The following is a 16,848-nucleotide window of genomic DNA, read 5'->3' as shown; positions in this document are numbered from 1 at the left end:
ACATCCATTCCTTTAATTTTAGTCTCAATAATTCCTAATTTCTGCTTTTCTAACTCAAACATTAGGCATAATTTCCTAGAAATTAGGTTTATTGACCATAAATTCCAAAAATAACTGTAAAACTAAAGTTAATGAGTTGGTGTTACGTAGTGTTGAAAACGTCAAGAAAGTTGGAAAAAAGCATCAAACGTGTTAAAAAGGGACAAAAACGTAAAAAAGTTCAAAACATCGATCAGCATCAACAAAAGTGTTGATTTTCAATTTTGACGGGAAGACAACATAAAGGTTAACTATTTATCCATTTATTACCTTATTTCATGATGTAACATGTTTATTTTATTTGACAAAGTTATGTATTCCTTCATTTATTTATGTATTTAATATTGAATAAAGCGGCATTCCGTACCTGACGGCTTCCTCACTGTAAAGCGATCTAATCCGAGTCCTCCCAGCTGCTCTGGAATAAGTCCCGGTTCACTAAATCACTAACTGCCCCCCCCCCCCAAGGACCAGCCATGCCAGGCAGGGAGGTGTGTGTGAAGTGGAAGAAACATGCAAATGCAAGCAGAGAGCACTCACACGTCCCCCCCCTCCCCCCGAGCTTCCGCTTCACTTCCTCTTCCTTTTGTCTTTTCAGACATGCCAAATAAAGCTTGAACATGAACTGCTGTTTTATGACATAGAAAATGAAAAAGTGGTCTGGCGGAACCAGACTGATGCAGGGCAGGACACTTTTTTCTGTTTCTAAATGCTTCTCTCATCACATTCTAACGCCAAGTCGAGCACTCATCAAATCACCAATTCACTCCACTTTGATTACTTAAATATGAATAACTTATGGCTGGCTTACCCTGGTGGAAAAAATCTAAACAACACGCATTGGCAGGGAGAGTTCCCCTATATTTCGGAGCAGTGATAGATCCCTAGATCCCGTCATGTCTGAGTTGACGTCCGATAAGCGTCAATTTGTCACCTTTTGCGATGCTAAAAAATGAAAACACATGAGGGAAAGAGAGAGTGGCTCAGCCCTCTTCATAAAGCCCAGGAGTGACGGGAAATCCATTTCTGTCGCATGCAATTACCAGCATGCTGATTCGGGGAAAACACTCCTGCTTTATATTTCATCAAGGCCATGGAGGAGCTGAGGTGGCGCTCAATACTGGCTCTAAACAACACACACAACACACAAACAAACACACACACAACACACACACAACACACAAACACACACACCACCCCCACACCCACACACACACACACCACACACACCAAGAGTAGGATCACTATGCTAAATATTGGAAATGTGTAGAAATGCCGTACAAGACAAAAAGTTAAAGTCAGGTCAGTTTCATTTATATAGTAAGTATAGTAAGCCAAGAACGGGAACATTTCAGGGTTTTTTGGTGACACCTGTGTTGCTTGTAACATGTTAAATTTAATGATTCTTGTTACACCAGAATATAAAAAAAAAAAAAAAAACAGTTTAATGTGAAGTTGCATGTAGCTCAGTATAAAATGTTACACTGTTGTGTATCAAATGCAAATACTAGATATCGCCCAAAACATAGTTGATGGGATTCTAGTTATCATTATTGATTTGCTAGATTAGAATTCTTTTTTTAAGTAGAGAGAGAGAAAGAAAGATGCATCTTCAACCATCTGAAGGGATGGTGCATTCATGTCACCTGGGAATCTCAGGGACCATTCTAACCATTTAACACATTTGATCGACTTGTTGGATTTCGTAAATAAAATCCCAGAGTCCAGTCTAGACCGCTCTTATGAAAGACCGGAGATACAAACATCCCAGAGTCGTCTAAGACCTGTTTATGAAAGACCTGGGAGATAAATAACATCCCAGAGTCCGGTCTAGACTGCTCTTATGGAAAGACCTGGGAGAAGATAACATCCCAGAGTCCGGTCTAGACCTGCTCTTTATGGAAAGACTGGAGAAAGATAACATCCCAGAGTCCAGTCTAGACCGGTCTTTATGAAAGACCTGGAGATAAATAACATCCCAGAGTCCGGTCTAGACCTGCTTTTATGGAAAAGACCTGGGAGATAGATAACATCCCAGAGTCCGGTCTAGCACTGCTCTTTTGGAACGACCTGGGAGATAGATAAAATCCCAGGTCCGTCTAGACCGGCTTTTATGAAAGACCATGGAGATAAATAACATCAGAGTCGGTGTCTAGACCTGCTCTTTATGGAAAGACCTGGGAGTAATAAAACATCCCAGAGTCCGGTCTAGACCTGGTCTTTATGAAAGACTGGGAGAAAATAACACCCAGAGTCCGGTCTACCTGCCTTTAGGAAAGACCTGGGGAGTAGATAAACATCCCAGAGTCCGGTCTAGACGCTCTTTATGAAAGACTGGGAGATAAAACACCCAGAGTCCGGTCTAGACCGGTCTTTATGAAAGACCTGGGAGATAAATAACATCCCAGAGTCGGTCTAGACCTGCTCTTTATGGAAAGACCCGGGAGATAAATAACATCCCAGAGTAATATCTGAAATGCGTGTGTGAAATGTATATAAAATGTGCTCCCCACTGAGTAGTATATTCATTCAACAAGAGTTATTAATCCATCTACAAATATACACAGCCTTTTCAGCCCTGTTCAAATTTCAGTGCGGAACTGAAGTGGTGAATTCTTCATCTTTTTCTTGTAGTCTTCATCAAACTGTTGACTCTGGGACACAGTGAAATGGTTCTTCCAGTCACCAACCTTTCCTGCAGAACAGAACCAAAGACACAATCCCTCAGTGTTTTTAGCAAAAAGAGATCAGATTTTGTTCTTCTTGTTCCACAAATTGAACTACGTGTTACACTATAAAGCAAATGAATGGCCCTTGAAGCTAAAAAAGCGTAGATCTGCATTATACAGCTTCCTAATGATCCTTATGGTAGTTAGTACTATGCACTTTTCTTATCCACTTAGGTTTTTTGACTTAACTTTAGAGCTTTTTACATAATGTCGGTGGGTTCTACCGAGATACATTCATGGGCGGTTGGAATTTTGAGAATCTGACAAGTATCCATAAATGTTTTTTCGTTGGCGATCTTTTGAACAAAACATGCGTTTCTGACCCCCCGGCGGGTTTTTTGGGTTAGGAAGGTTACGTTACCTTTTCTCATGAATGGAGAAATTTTGAAATCCATAGCACAGTGCGTCGAATAGTTGATCATGTCATCCTTTTTCATTTTATCAAACTGCACTCCGCTTAAAACTCTCTTCTTCTCCTCGTCCGAATGGGACAAACCGAGGAAACTGCAGAGCTTGTCTATTTCCCGTCCAGTATCCTGGAAACACAGTGGTCACAATTAATGCATTATTATTAAGCTAATGGAGAAAAGTAGCCCGAGTAGAAAGAGACCCAGGGTAACTAAATTACCTCACTCAGATCTTCATAGAACATGTAATGGACATTGGAGTGAGTCCGTTTCTTCTTCCACCAGCCGTTCACATGGTCGTACCAGGATCCAAACACCACTGAAGCAAGAGAACAACGTTACATAACATATACCCCGCTGATCATCTTGTTGCTAGATTGGCCGACATTGACGCTTCCTGAACATTGAGACAATTTCACACCTTTTTTGGGACTGTGAAATATCCCAAAGATGTTCGACAGATTTGGAGTTTTACGCTTTTCAACCCACTCACTTTAGCCCTATTTGCACAGGATTAGTCTGACCTGGAACTACAGACGCTGTCTGTGATCTTAATCCTGTTAATCCCGATGTCTGTAATTTGGAAAGTAAAAATTCCAAACGACCTACCATATTTTGTTGAACACCAAGGTCCCATGATAATATAAGTCTATAATCAACACGTCAATAACACGCGCTTGGTCGTCTCCTGTAGCGTCATATAACATGCTCGGGGGGGTCATTTCTTAATCACACAAGGTCCGCAGATGATACTAATCCCGTGCAAATCCCGGGCTTTTTCTGCTCTTTTAACCTAAAAGACATAATCTCTTTTTATTCATGATTCAGAAAATTGGGCTCATGAATTTGTCATTATGTCATTATTTATATACCAAATTTTTCACATGCAGAAATCAACTCACTTCCTAATTTTTTACCTATTCTCATAGACTCAAGCGCTCTACTCGAGTCACTTAGATTGTTGAACAACAACAAAAGCATTAAACTATAGAGCTAAATGTGATTTCATGTGTACTCGTAGCTCTTTTCTTCATATTTATAGTTTTTGATGTAATGTACTGTATGTTATTTGGTATTTTTTTGCATTTTATTTTCAGTCTTGATGTTTATGTGCTGTTGTTTACCTGATTCTTTGTATGATGCATGTTGTCAATAAAAAAAAAAAAAAAGAACACAAGCAAGTACTTAGTTCTTAGTCCAGTTCAGCTATGCACCAATAACAAAGCTGGTATTATCAGAGTTGTTCATACATACTCTTTCCCTCCATGAATCTGTGGATGTAGCTGCTCCACTCTCCGGGCTCTGGCTGAGTCCTGATCATGCGATCAAAATGAAAATAAGACACCACGTTGTCTTTGGCGTTGCGAGCCACGTAGATTATCTGAAGAAAAAGAAAACACGAATATGATCTGGAGGCCAAGCCTACATGAGACATAATCAGTGGTGTACATGTACTCCAGTACTGTACTGAAGTCCAAATGTTGAGGTACTGAAGTACTACTTAAGTTTTTTCTTTTAATGCCGCGTTCTTCTTCTACTCTTTTTCCAAGATAAATATTGTACTTTTTACTCCGCTACATTCATCTGACAGCTTTAGTTACTAGTTACTTTAGTTACTAGTTATTTTAGGTACTAGTTACTTTACGTATTAAGATTTATGCACAAAAAACACATGTAGTTTATAATCTGATGTTTTATTATAAATTAACCTAGCAACAATATAACGGCCTCCAGGTCCAGCTGAGATGATGAGACCATCAAACACACAGCTGGTTGGACCCTTTACTCTTTCTTAAAAGGGGGGATTTTTCTACATTGACTACTTTATTATTCATCATACTTTTACTTGTAACACAGTAATTTTATTTCATGATGTAGCGTAGTGTTTTTACTTTCACTTAAGAAAAGGGTCTGAATTCTTCTTCCACCACTAGACTTAATATACTTTTACACACCTAGGGTTCTTTCTTATCTTGCACCCGGCACTGCACAGCTCAAAGCCCAGCGCTAGTGTCTTTGCTAGTTTAAGAACAACGCAGGTGTCAATATCCCGCCCAGTGCCCACAGTGTTTAATTCAGAAATGACCATTTGTGCGCCCACATGCTGGCCTCACAGGGAGGTGTGTTCAGGCGCATTGTGGGCATGTGCAAGTATTACAGGGAGGGTGGTGGTCAGGGACATTGTGGGCATGGGTCTTACAGGGAGGTGTGTTCAGGTACATTTGGGTGTGCTGGTCTACAGTGAGGTGGTTCAGGCGCATTGGGGATGTGGTCTTACAGGGAGGTGTGTTCAGGTACATTTGGTCGTGCTGGTCTTACAGGAGGTGTGTTCAGGGATTGTGGGCATGCTGGTCTACGGAGGTGTGTCGGTCATCTTTGGCGTGCTGGCCTTACAGGGAGGTGTGTTCAGGCACATTGGGGCATGCTGGTTTAGGAAGGTGTGTTCAGGTGTTCTGGGCGTGCTGGTTTACAGGGAGGTGTGTTCAGGTGCATGGGGGGCATGTGGCCCTACAGGGAGGTGTGTTCAGTGCATTTTGGGTGTGCTGGTTCTACAGGGGTGTGTCAGGTACATTCTTGGCGTGCTGGCCTTACAGGGAGGTGTGTTCAGGCACATTGGGGGCATGCGGTTCCTACAGGGAGGTGTGTTCAGGTGCATTTTGGGTGTGTGGTCTTACAGGGAGGTGTGCGAGGTGCACTGGGGCGTGCTTTTTACAGGGGAGGTGTTCAGGTGCATTCTGGGAGTATTGCTATCTTGAGGCAGCGGGAAGTGATCGCACCATTGACCAACAAAAACCTCTAAAGTCAATAACGCAGCATTTCATTGTTATTTTAACAGCGCGTTAGTTAAATGCTCCTAGGCTCGTGCACAACGTATGTACACTTTGCTTGTTACACACACAGGGACGCACACTGTGATTGTTACACACCTGGGGATGCGCAGCAGCGCACACACACATGCAAAAGATTAAAGTATTACAATGTTAAATAGTATAATGATATGATCTGAATGAGCGCGTGAATGTGGTGTGTGAGCCTGCGAGCATGTGTGGAAAGATCACACACCTTCTCAGGAAAAGTCACAGAAAATGTAGTTGTATTGTATTATTCAATGACAATAAAGGCACTTAACTTTTTTTATTGCATTATAATGTGAGAGTTGTGTGTGCTTTTTCACATATGAATCATGCACCTCCCTTCCAATACTACAATTAATAATGCTTTGAGTTCAGCCCTTTGCACATGATAAACGGTGAAAGTCTCAGGTGTAGGGTTGGGTATCGTTTGGATTTTTTCCAATACTGGCGCTTAAAGGATACTTTTAAAGCAGTGCCTGTGCCTAAATAATGCCTGAACCAACACGTTTAATATTATTAAAAATGTTACAATATTTATAGCCTATATACTGTTTTTAAAAAAAGCAAAGGCACAAAATGACAGTCTGCGACATTTAAGAACTGTTTTTTATTGCTAAGGCCAGATGGTCAAAAATTGAATTATTTATTAAAAATGTAATTACAACTTATGATTGATGATGATGGGGGGGCAATATCATAGTGGGGGGGCTGCGTGCCCTCCTCCAGGGAGGTTTTGAGCATCAACGTCTTAATTTCATGTATTTGGATACATTTCTATGCACTATGTACAGTGGAAAGACCTTAATTTAAAGGGGCCCTTCCACAAGTGTGTCATGACTCTGTGGTAATGTCTGAAGTCCTACAATGGACTCTGTAATTTGGTTACCGTGGTTACCTCGTTTCAAGCCATTCTAGCGTGGTATAGAAGTCCTGCAGGAAGACTCAGCTCCATTTGGGCCAGTTCTCATTAATATTCAACAGTTAGCCAATGAGAGCCTGGCTATCAGCATCCTTTACCCAGCTCATGAATAGTAATGAGCTCAGGCAACATGACATCAGACTGACCAGCTGTTGTGATTGGCCTGATTTCTTCTCTTATTTACTCACCACATAACACACACACACATGGACCCAACTTACGTCCGTTTCTACTTAAATTCTACTAAAAACGTGTCGTCTCGTTTAAGGTGTGGCAGGGCACCTTTAACCTATGTGAAGAAAGTAAAACACGGATGCCAATTCAAAATAATTGAAAACTACAATGGAAAGTATGTTGTTGCATGACATTGGACTTTTAAGTGGGTATATGGAAATCCTGGAGCTTTCTTAATGGGTATACTGCGTGTACTTGCGTATCACGTAGACTACGCAACTGCAATTATAGTAATATCCACCAAATTCCTAGCTGTAAATCTTGCTCACAATACCTGTTATCTATATTTTGTATTCATAGGACAAACCCATCTGTAAAACTCTGTTTATAATAGTATTCTTTTCTATATTTATTCATTACATATCCATGTCTTGCACTTACGGAACCATTGTATATCCTGCACTTACTGCTATTGCACTTCTGGTTAGACCCAAACTGCATTTCGTTGCCTTGTACCTGTACATGTGTAATGACAATAAAGTTGAATCTAATCTAATCTAATCTAAACTGTCTGTTTACGCAACAGTTTCAGAGCATCAGACATGGCAGGCATTTCAGGGGCACCGAAATGAAGCACCAAAATCCGCGTAGCTATCGGCTCAGGTAGATACTGGTCGTTAAGGCACGGTGTCTCGGTGCCCAACCCTTGTCAGGTGAGACTCAGGGAAAATAGGAGTCTAAATGGGGCTTACTTCTTGTTGATACAATCCAAATACACAATACTGACCCTGGAGTTTTGCTCCCAAAAGGACTTTGGCACAAACTGGTGTGGCAAGTGAGTTTTAATGAGTCGAGGAGAAGTGGGGAGGTTGTCCGCCAAGTCTGTTCCTGTATGAAAAGGTAAATATGGAATAAGTAAAGTGTCACATGTCAGAAGTAATGGGTTTATTTGTTTGTTTTTTTAAAAATTTGTTCGCTGTGTTTTTTTATGTTCCATGATTTTCTGTATTGTGTTTCACGATTCTACTCGGCTGTTTGGAGGTCACTACCCCATTGGAAAGAACTCTTTAAAAAAAAAATCCAAACCCCTTTCCCCACTTACACAAGCCCTGATCTTGTAAAGTGCTTAGTTAATAATTAACTAATAAAGGCATGCAAACCTTTGTACTGAAGTGTAAGCAAAAGGTAGAACATTACCACACAGTATCCTGAAGGTAACTAAAGGGCAATTAACGTTTTTTTCAACCTGTTTTTTCCAACTCTGTTTTCCTATGTTTTTGTGTCTAAGTGACTGATGGGAACAACAATCTTTGACATTGGTCCAGTATTAAGCGAGATTGCTGCAGTCGGCAGTCATAGAAACAAGCTACGATGTAAGTTAATAGGGTGATTTTGCAGCTTCTTCTACATTCATAGAACAGCTATTTTTGCAGCTGACAGGCTCAGATTGTGTCTGAAAACATTATGAAAAGGGTTTCTAAGGAGGTCAACCTTTTTGTTCAAGAGTAAGATTCTTTTTTTAATATAAAAATATCAGTGAAATTGCGTTTGCTAAAGCCACCAGACTTCATGTAAATACACAGTAATTTTAGCATCGTAAAATACACTTCAGTCAAAGTCGACAGAAACAAAACAAGACTATGAAAAGACGTTTTGGGTTGTCTTTCCGCTTATTTCAACCATCACATCTCTAGTTTTGGTAGAAATTAACACATAGTTTACAGATTTACATGTGGAAATATGTTGGCTTTATACACACACAAAAACATTGTTTTTTTAAATGGAGTCTGGTGGGTTTTGTGCGAGTAACCTCCGAGCTGTTTCTGGTTGAACAGAAAGATTTTAAAGGTCTATCTCTGTAGGGATCCTTTCCATAATGTTGTCAGACACTTAGAATAATAATCTGAGACTGTCAGCAAAAACAGCATTTCAATGGACCAAATTGATGATGCCCATTTGCCCCATAGGGTCACATAGCAGCCCGGTCTGTGGCTGCTGGTTACAGCGTTCTCGTTTAATACTGGACCAGTTTCATCACTTACACACAAAACCATGGGAAAATAGGGTCCAGGTTGAACAAAAGTGAAGTCACCATTTAAGTGTTTGTATGTGTGTAGTCTATATCTATCCACTTCCTGGATTGCTCGGTTCTACTGGATTTTACTCATTTCAGCCAGATAGCCCTTGCCTTGGATTTTCGTTGCGTTGGCGTTCTAAACTCCGGTGGATTCATGAGGTCTATGGTTTATGCAGGGTAAATCAAGACAGCTAGCTAGACTACCTGTCCAATTTAATTAATGAATAATAAGAGAAAAGATGTGTGTGTGTGTGTGTGTGTGTGTGTTTGTTGGCGGCAGTGATGTATGGGTGACTTATACTACTAAATAAAGGCTTGTGGTACTTAACCTTATGGTTACAAGATGTGCAGGATTGGGTACTGGTGCAATATGTTACATTTGATATGGGATTATGCAATGGGGCATTGTGCAATACAGAAGTTATTAGCTACAGCATGGGAAGGGGAGGATGTGTGGTGGATTCTCTTCTGTGAATGTGAATATAATGTATGATTATGTTCTATGTAGGTTAACCGTATGTTTAGTGTGTGTTTGTGCGCAATGTGTCGCCATTTGCTTTTTCTCCAAAAAGAGACAATGAAGGCTCATTTTATCTTAATCTGAGTGTTCTGTTGCATAAATAAAACAAGTTTTAAATGTACACACGTTCCACCAAAACAAGTTCCTTCCCAAGGCTCACCATGGCGCAGGTCGGCGCTTAGCCCCGCCCAAGATGATAGTGATTGGTTTAAATAAATGCCAATGAACCAGAGCATGTTCTTCAGTGTAATGTTGCGTGGACTTGCCAGACCCTGGCAATGCGAGACTAGTATGTGTGTGATGCAGGTATGTAACATCGGGGGAGTATGTTTGCTCGTCTGTTAAACCTGGACCCTTAGGTGAGACGGTGCTCTCCAAGAAAGCCACTCTATCAAAGATTGGGACGGATGTCTGACGCTCTGTCTGACCAAAATACAGCAGTTCCAGGATGTAGGAGACCCACGTGGTTCCTGAAAGACAGACAGAAGGTGCGTTTCAATAGTGGTTCAACATGCCCTCGTTCACTTTCCCCTCAGCACTTTGTAACAATCAAAAACAACCTAGCACTGATCACCCATTTGACTTAAAAAAGGCGGACTCTACTACAGCCCTGCATTTCAATCCCCTACTCCTGTTCAACCATTAATGAAACTGGTTTTGGTCTCATTTCTTGTCTTTTATGTTCTGTTCCCTGGTATCATTAGCATCATTCCCAACTTCTCGGCTGTTTTTTTGTCATCTCACAGCGAGAGGTTGAAGACGTCATCAAAAAGATGAAATCATCCACCTGTGCCCTGGACCTCTTTTCCCACATAATTCATAATTAGTTTTTCCTCCCTTGTCTTGTCTAGTTGTATTTCCTGTCTTGTGTTGTCCCGTCCCGAGTTTCTGTTCTGTTTCCTGTTTTATTTCGACAGTCTGGGTTGTACTAGTTTTACTTCCTGTGTTTTCCGCCCTTGTGTCACCTGTCCCTTGTTACCTCGTTACCCAGTGTATTCAGTCTTTGTGTTGCACTTGTCGGATCGTTGTAGTGAGTTAGAAAAAAGAAGAAGAAAAAAAACTAACACGTGTTCTTTAATTTGATGAGGACTCATCTAATGTGACTCCATCAGGGAGAAGCATGGATCAAGTCTGCTGTCAGCTGCAGTGTTATTATGTTTTGTGGCTTATTGTCTTTGTCATGTCATCTTCTTAATTCTTAATTCTCAACTGGACCTCCAGCCTGTCTTCGTCCTCATCCAATCAATGAACATGTGGTAGTTACTGTGTGCGTTTTGTGAGTTGGTTTGGCTCTGGTTCCTGTCCATGTGCTCAGCATTTTTTCCTCTTTCTCTTTTGGTCGTTTTGGATTTTTGGACTTTTTTTTTTTTCCTTGTGTCGTTTCTTTTTTGCACTTTGGATCCCTGTGTTGGTTTGGACTCTTTTGTTAATATATCGTGTTATCTACTCTCCCCTGCCTGCCTGCCAATCTCTGCAATTGGGTCCCCTAATCCCCTGAACCTTAGCAGAAACGCAGTAACAGAGGGAGAAAGAGAAAAACTATCCCATTCCCTTACGTCTAGACACTCATTAACACTGGCTGTTTGTTACCTGCTTTGGGGTATGTCACAATAAGTATATCATCTGGCCTGGCCTGAAAGTTTTGGACGTTGTCCCAGTTGTCTGTGTAAAAGTGAGTCATTGAGACGCCATGGAAATCAAACAGCTCTGCTCGAGCGATCTTTAAAAAGACGGAAAAAAAAGGATGCATGACATAAAAGCATATCATCATGTGAGAGTAATTAAATGGCAAATGTGTTATTTTGTGAAGAAAAAAAAATGCAATTTCAGTTTAAATGTCATTGTCAGTTGCAGACACAAAAAGCAGATTTTTTCTTTTTTTCTAAAGTACCTCCTACACGTCATTTTAAAAGGAGAGAAACTAAAAATAGTTTACCTAAAGGACAGTTCTGTGCTCAAAGATTGAGTATTAGGTTGTATTCTCTATTCTTTGTTCCTTTAGCAAGACATGAGTAAAGCACAATGTAACTATTTAAGAAAAAGAAGAGACTTTTAGACTTTAGATTCATTTAGAGACATACCTTGTGCGGATCTGAAGACATGTTGACTGCTGCTGGTTTCTCTGCTGTACTTTTTCTCACACAAGCAAACTGGTTTCTGTTTATATAATGTAGTTTGAGGCACGGTCAGAAGTACTATGGTACTCCAGCCACTCCCCTTTTACAGATGTAACCAGTCAGTTGAGTTCACCTTTGTCACTCCTCATGTGACCGGCAGGTAAAGTCCAACTTTGTCTCCCCCACTCAGTTACCTTTCCCTCAAAGTAAACCAATGAGATGGGACGGCGTGAGTCTGAAGGCTCCAGGCTGCAGCCATATACCTGACTCTGTTATTCATGAATTAATTGTTTTATTTTATCAACTCCCCATGTGGGCGCGACAGTATATTTGGTATATTTTACATCTGTGTGACACAACTACGCTTTCTCATGGGTGCATATGATATTATATGAAAATGTGAACAACAAAATGTAAGATATCTTCCAAAACTAGGAGACCGCCGAGTGAGCTCTATTGACATTGCCTTGACCACATTGAAATATCGTTGTTAGGAGCTGAACCGTCAGGTGGGGGCAGCGGAGAAACACAATCATTAATGCTAAACTAAGTAGTTCCTGGTTAGTGATTATTAGATAATATTATTAGTTAACTAAGTTATAAGAAAACCAATATGCGTATACAACTTTCTGCACGGACTTTTGTAACTGCTACATGCAGTACAAAAACATAGATTAAATGAAAATGTCGCCTATATGAACATGAACAAAATCATTTAGATTAATGTTGACTTAGTTTTTCGTGTTGGAGACGACACATGGTCGCTGTAGAATCAACACATGCTCAACAATGTTCTTCCCATTCTTCTTGTTTTTGTGTTGTCCTCGTTGAAACAGTTGGACTGTGTCGGCCGTGCCACCTACACTTCCTGGCTCCCTTTGATTCAAATTTACTATTTCCTGTGGTGACCAAACCTAATCATTTCAAATGTTCAACTCAATCAATTTCAGTCAACGTAAAAGGAATCCATACAGTTAACGTTCTTCGAAAACAACAGAAGTCTACATGATAATACTACTACAATACTACCCATACTACTACAAAGAACTACTACAAACTACTATTTTTTTGTGTGACTGTTATTGCCCCTCTTCATTCTGACCCCAACCGGTCGTCAGACACCGCCTACCAAGAGCCTGGGTCTGGGCCTGGGTCTGGGTCTGGGTCTGGGTCTGTCCCAGGTTTCTGCCTAAAAGGAAGTTTTTCCTCTCCACTGTGGCCCTGTTGCTTGCTCTGGAGGAAACTACTAGAACTGTTGGGTCCTTGTAAATTCTGGAGTGTGGTCTAGACCTACTTTATCTGTAAAGTGTCTCGAGATAACACTTGTTATTATTGATACTATAAATAAAATTGAATTGAAATTGAATTGAACGATTGAACCATGTTCTTGAAAGAAAAAGCTTATTCTATAGTAAATTCATTCATGTAAATTTGAAGTCCTGCTATTTCCCATTTTTCAGTGTAGTAGTGTAACTGGAATGTACCATGTTGCAAACTCTTTACATGCAGTCTTTCTCAGTTAAAGTTGATAACGTATCAAGAGCGAGTGTTTGGTGTGTACTGGTCAGTGTCCATAAAATACTGAGGGTAGGGTTATAATCTCATGCACATTAAAATTAAATATACACGCTTAGGGATTGACTGTAGTTTCCTATGGAGTTTTATTGGTGAAGACTCGTCGACACTAGAGTGTTAATACTTGCCTGAGGCCACTACCAATGAATCTTTTAAAGTGCTGAAACTCCTCCTAAGCTCTGCCCCGAGCATGTGATGTGCACCCTGTATCGCTTGTCAAAGCTGCTAATACATTGTCAGACACTGTTAGAGCTCAGTGCCTGAAACAGGTTGACAGTTCTTCGGAGGTGATACCTTTTCCTCTGCTTTGTCATCCAACATCCATTTTTTTTAACCCCTGTGAACAATGCTGTTAGGAAATGACTCTCACAGGGCTGCAGACGCCATTCATTAGCGCCGCTGGAACTGTGACTGCAGCTTGTGCCGTCTGGCTCCAGGCTACAATGATGCATGTATTTATCATCTTTAAACGGACTGCACTGACAATTTTTCTTTGTCTGGGATTGCTTCCACATGGCTCTCACAGTCAATCCGTGAAATATGCACAATCAAAACAAAGAGCGGAGAAGCCTGGATTACAAGACATACGGAGAGATTGTATATTATATTCTCTGCTCAGTATGTCATTACTCCACTATATCTTCACACAGCAAATAGTTGAACTTCTCTGTTTTAATATTATGAATGTACAGAAGCTGTGAAAGTGCAGAAGCATTGGGAAAAAATCTATAGATCTGGTTTCCGTGTTTCATGGTTATTAATTCTTCCGCTTGCCATTTCCCAAAAGTGTATATTTGTGTACTCTGGTTATGTGTTCTGCACCTGTAAAATATGTGTGCAGTTGTTTTTAAGCCTAAATTGTGTAATAGTTTGAGTTGATTCTTAGCAAAAACTCATTTGTTCTTTCACAAATATGTGCTCATTCATGTGTAATTACTTACCACCAACTAATCAAAGTATTCTCGTACATGTAGAATCTGCTATTTAAAATACATAGGAGCGAGCCACTTGAATGGTGGCAGCCATGTTACACCTCCATCTTTAAAATACATACCTCCGGCATTCTCGCTTTAACACTTAGTGGCACCGTGACAAAAGCCAGGGGGAGATTACTCACAACTGCATGTTGAAGATGGAGGATCAGACAGATTCTCGAGGAAATGGAGTTGGCAAAGAAGCAAAAAAGAGAATTAAAATGACAACGCGCCAGGCAAAGCAACAAGACCAGAGTTAATATTAGAGGGGCTCGAACAGCTGCGTGTAAACGATGGAGCCACTAAGAGCTAATTTCGGGTTTGGCCACCGTAGGAGTAGAACGCAGTCGGAACGGGAAGGGCTAGAAAGTTACATACAGTTTACAATTTCACCGCTAGATGGGAGAAGTTCTTACACAATGTAGCTTTAAGGGAATGACGCACGTTACGTTTTTCCCAGTTTAACACTGCAAATTATTTGGAGAAATTGTTAGTTTTTCTTCATTGTATTCATGTATATTTTATATACCAAGAGGACCTTGACTATGGGCAAAGATCAAGTGTAATTGTCGATTGACATGTTCATATCTGTTCTAAAAACAACGTCATGTAGGCTATGTTGCTAGCTAAATTAGCCAGCTACTAAGCTTGGAGGACCAGGTAACCATAGTCCTCAGATTGGACAGATAGTCTAGCTAGCTGTCTGGATTTACCCTGCAGAGATCTGAGGACCAGGTAACCATAGTCCTCAGATTGGACAGATAGTCTAGCTAGCTGTCTGGATTTACCCTGCAGAGATCTGAGGACCAGGTAACCATAGTCCTCAGATTGGACAGAGAGTCTAGCTAGCTTTCTGGATTTACCCTGCAGAGATCTGAGGACCAGTCTTCAGATTGGACAGATAGTCCGGCGGAACTTCCTGCAGCACCTGAACAAACCCAGAAATGAAACGTTGTGGAAATCGACTAGTTTTGTGTAGAGGTAACTGACATCTGGCCAAAAATGGAGGAATTTCTTGCGTCACCTTCACAATCCCGGGAGTGGAACATTGCGGATGTGGACTATAGAGGTGTGTGTGTGTCACAACAATGGCGGCTCTTAACATGGCCTAGCGTAAAACAGAAGTTGAGAGTATATAATCATTGTAAGAAGAGCACCGAGTACTGCACTGAAGGCTTTAATCAACAAAAAAATGGGTTTCCGCTCTTCTCCCGACTGGCTAGTTTGAGAAACAGATGGTTCATCTAATCACTAGCCAAGTATTTTTTGAAAATTGCTCATTTCCAAACCGTTTCCAATGACAGCTTCTCCGATTGTTAAAACCTGGCGTCAGATTAACGAAGCACCTTCTCCAGCAACATATCGTACCCACTGCTGCAACCTCTCCACCTTTACTTTCTGCATGCCATAAATGCTGCTTACTGCCCTGGCACTGAACATTAGTCAGTGGCCGTAAATGGTGTCTTAAAAAATCGTCCGACTCGGCAAGTACTCTTCCAATTTCTTTAAATAATGCTGACATCATTAAGAAACTGGACAGGAGGAAATTATATTTATTTAATTAATTAATTTTTAAAATGCAAATGGTTTAGTCTGTGGTGCTAAGGGTGCCAACAGTGACACTGTGATTTACCTGATTGTACCGCTTAAGTGATCTGTGTGTGTGTTAGCGTGTGTGTGTGTGTGTGTGTGTGTGTGTGTAAATGAATACTAGGGGGTCTTACCATCCTGTAGAGATAACTTGGAGCAGACAGAGCCACGATAAGAGCACCACTAACTGTGTTCTGGTAGTTGTGTGATAATGGAAAGGAGAAGCTGGGATATCTCGCTAGGGCACGAGATGACGTGACATAAATATATAGTGTGTGTGCGTGTGTGTGTGTGTGTGTACAGGGCATGTGCATGTGTGTTTGGCTGTGTGTGTGCACATGTGAGTAAAATGTGCTTGTAGTAGATGTAGTGGAAAAGGTGAACGTGTGCATGCATGTGTTCATAAGTGCTTTTGTCTTTGTTTTAATGTTGAGGTGCTGAGAATTGGTTTAAAAAGGGAACTCTGTCTTGATTAATAATGAAAACGGTCCTCCTTTTTCCAACTTTTATTAAATGTACAAACATGAAAACTTTATGAGTGTTTCAGGCATGAGAAGCCTGCTAATAATAAATAAGTTAAATGTGAACGTCATGTTGCCTGTTTGTCTTCTGTCTAAGAGAAGAAACTTCTTAAACAAAGCGATCGGTTGTGATATCCAGCCTTCCTCTTGTCCTAATGTACCGAAGCAATGGTTGCTCCAGGTGTTTCCACTGGAGTGGAAATAAAGCTGCAGCAATATTTTAATAAAATGACTATATACTTACATTGTACACTACCTCTAGGTAACAAACGGCACACAGACCCAGGTAGCTGGTTAACGTTTTGGAAGTGAAAGCTCAGAGAAGTGTTAACCCTCGTGTTGTCTTCCCGT

At 40.7% G+C, this 16,848-nt stretch overlaps 1 protein-coding gene and 1 long non-coding RNA gene across 2 annotated transcripts; one reads left to right on the top strand and one right to left on the bottom strand.

The window, feature by feature from the left end:
* Nucleotides 1–2,368: 2,368 nt before the first annotated feature.
* LOC116690607 (cytosolic sulfotransferase 3) lies at nucleotides 2,369–11,970 on the bottom strand. Its single transcript, XM_032517695.1, has 8 exons — nucleotides 11,802–11,970; nucleotides 11,311–11,440; nucleotides 10,068–10,190; nucleotides 7,911–8,011; nucleotides 4,430–4,556; nucleotides 3,397–3,494; nucleotides 3,130–3,304; nucleotides 2,369–2,734 (listed from the first exon to the last, which is right to left on the bottom strand). Exons 1-8 carry the CDS (start codon nucleotides 11,820–11,822, stop codon nucleotides 2,622–2,624), a joined length of 888 nt encoding a protein of 295 aa, XP_032373586.1. The 5' UTR covers nucleotides 11,823–11,970; the 3' UTR covers nucleotides 2,369–2,621.
* LOC116690621 (uncharacterized) lies at nucleotides 5,368–5,948 on the top strand. The gene is made up of 3 exons (XR_004332309.1): nucleotides 5,368–5,391; nucleotides 5,742–5,775; nucleotides 5,896–5,948. It is a non-coding gene; the product is annotated as an uncharacterized LOC116690621 (long non-coding RNA).
* Nucleotides 11,971–16,848: the final 4,878 nt, after the last annotated feature.

Source organism: Etheostoma spectabile, chromosome 6, assembly GCF_008692095.1.
Source record: "Etheostoma spectabile isolate EspeVRDwgs_2016 chromosome 6, UIUC_Espe_1.0, whole genome shotgun sequence".
NCBI lineage: Eukaryota > Metazoa > Chordata > Actinopteri > Perciformes > Percidae > Etheostoma > Etheostoma spectabile.
This window is presented reverse-complemented; position numbering and strand designations above follow the sequence as displayed.

Bases quoted from the DNA above. Each gene is read 5' to 3' on its own strand.
- LOC116690607 (XM_032517695.1), bottom strand. From the start codon at position 11,822: ATGTCTTCAGATCCGCACAAG. The intron at 10,191-11,310 runs GTAACAAACAGC...TCTGTCTTTCAG, and splicing joins TGTGACATACCCCAAAGCAG to GAACCACGTGGGTCTCCTAC. The intron at 4,557-7,910 runs GTCAGTATTGTG...CTTTTTCTTCAG, and splicing joins TTTGGGAGCAAAACTCCAGG to ATAATCTACGTGGCTCGCAA.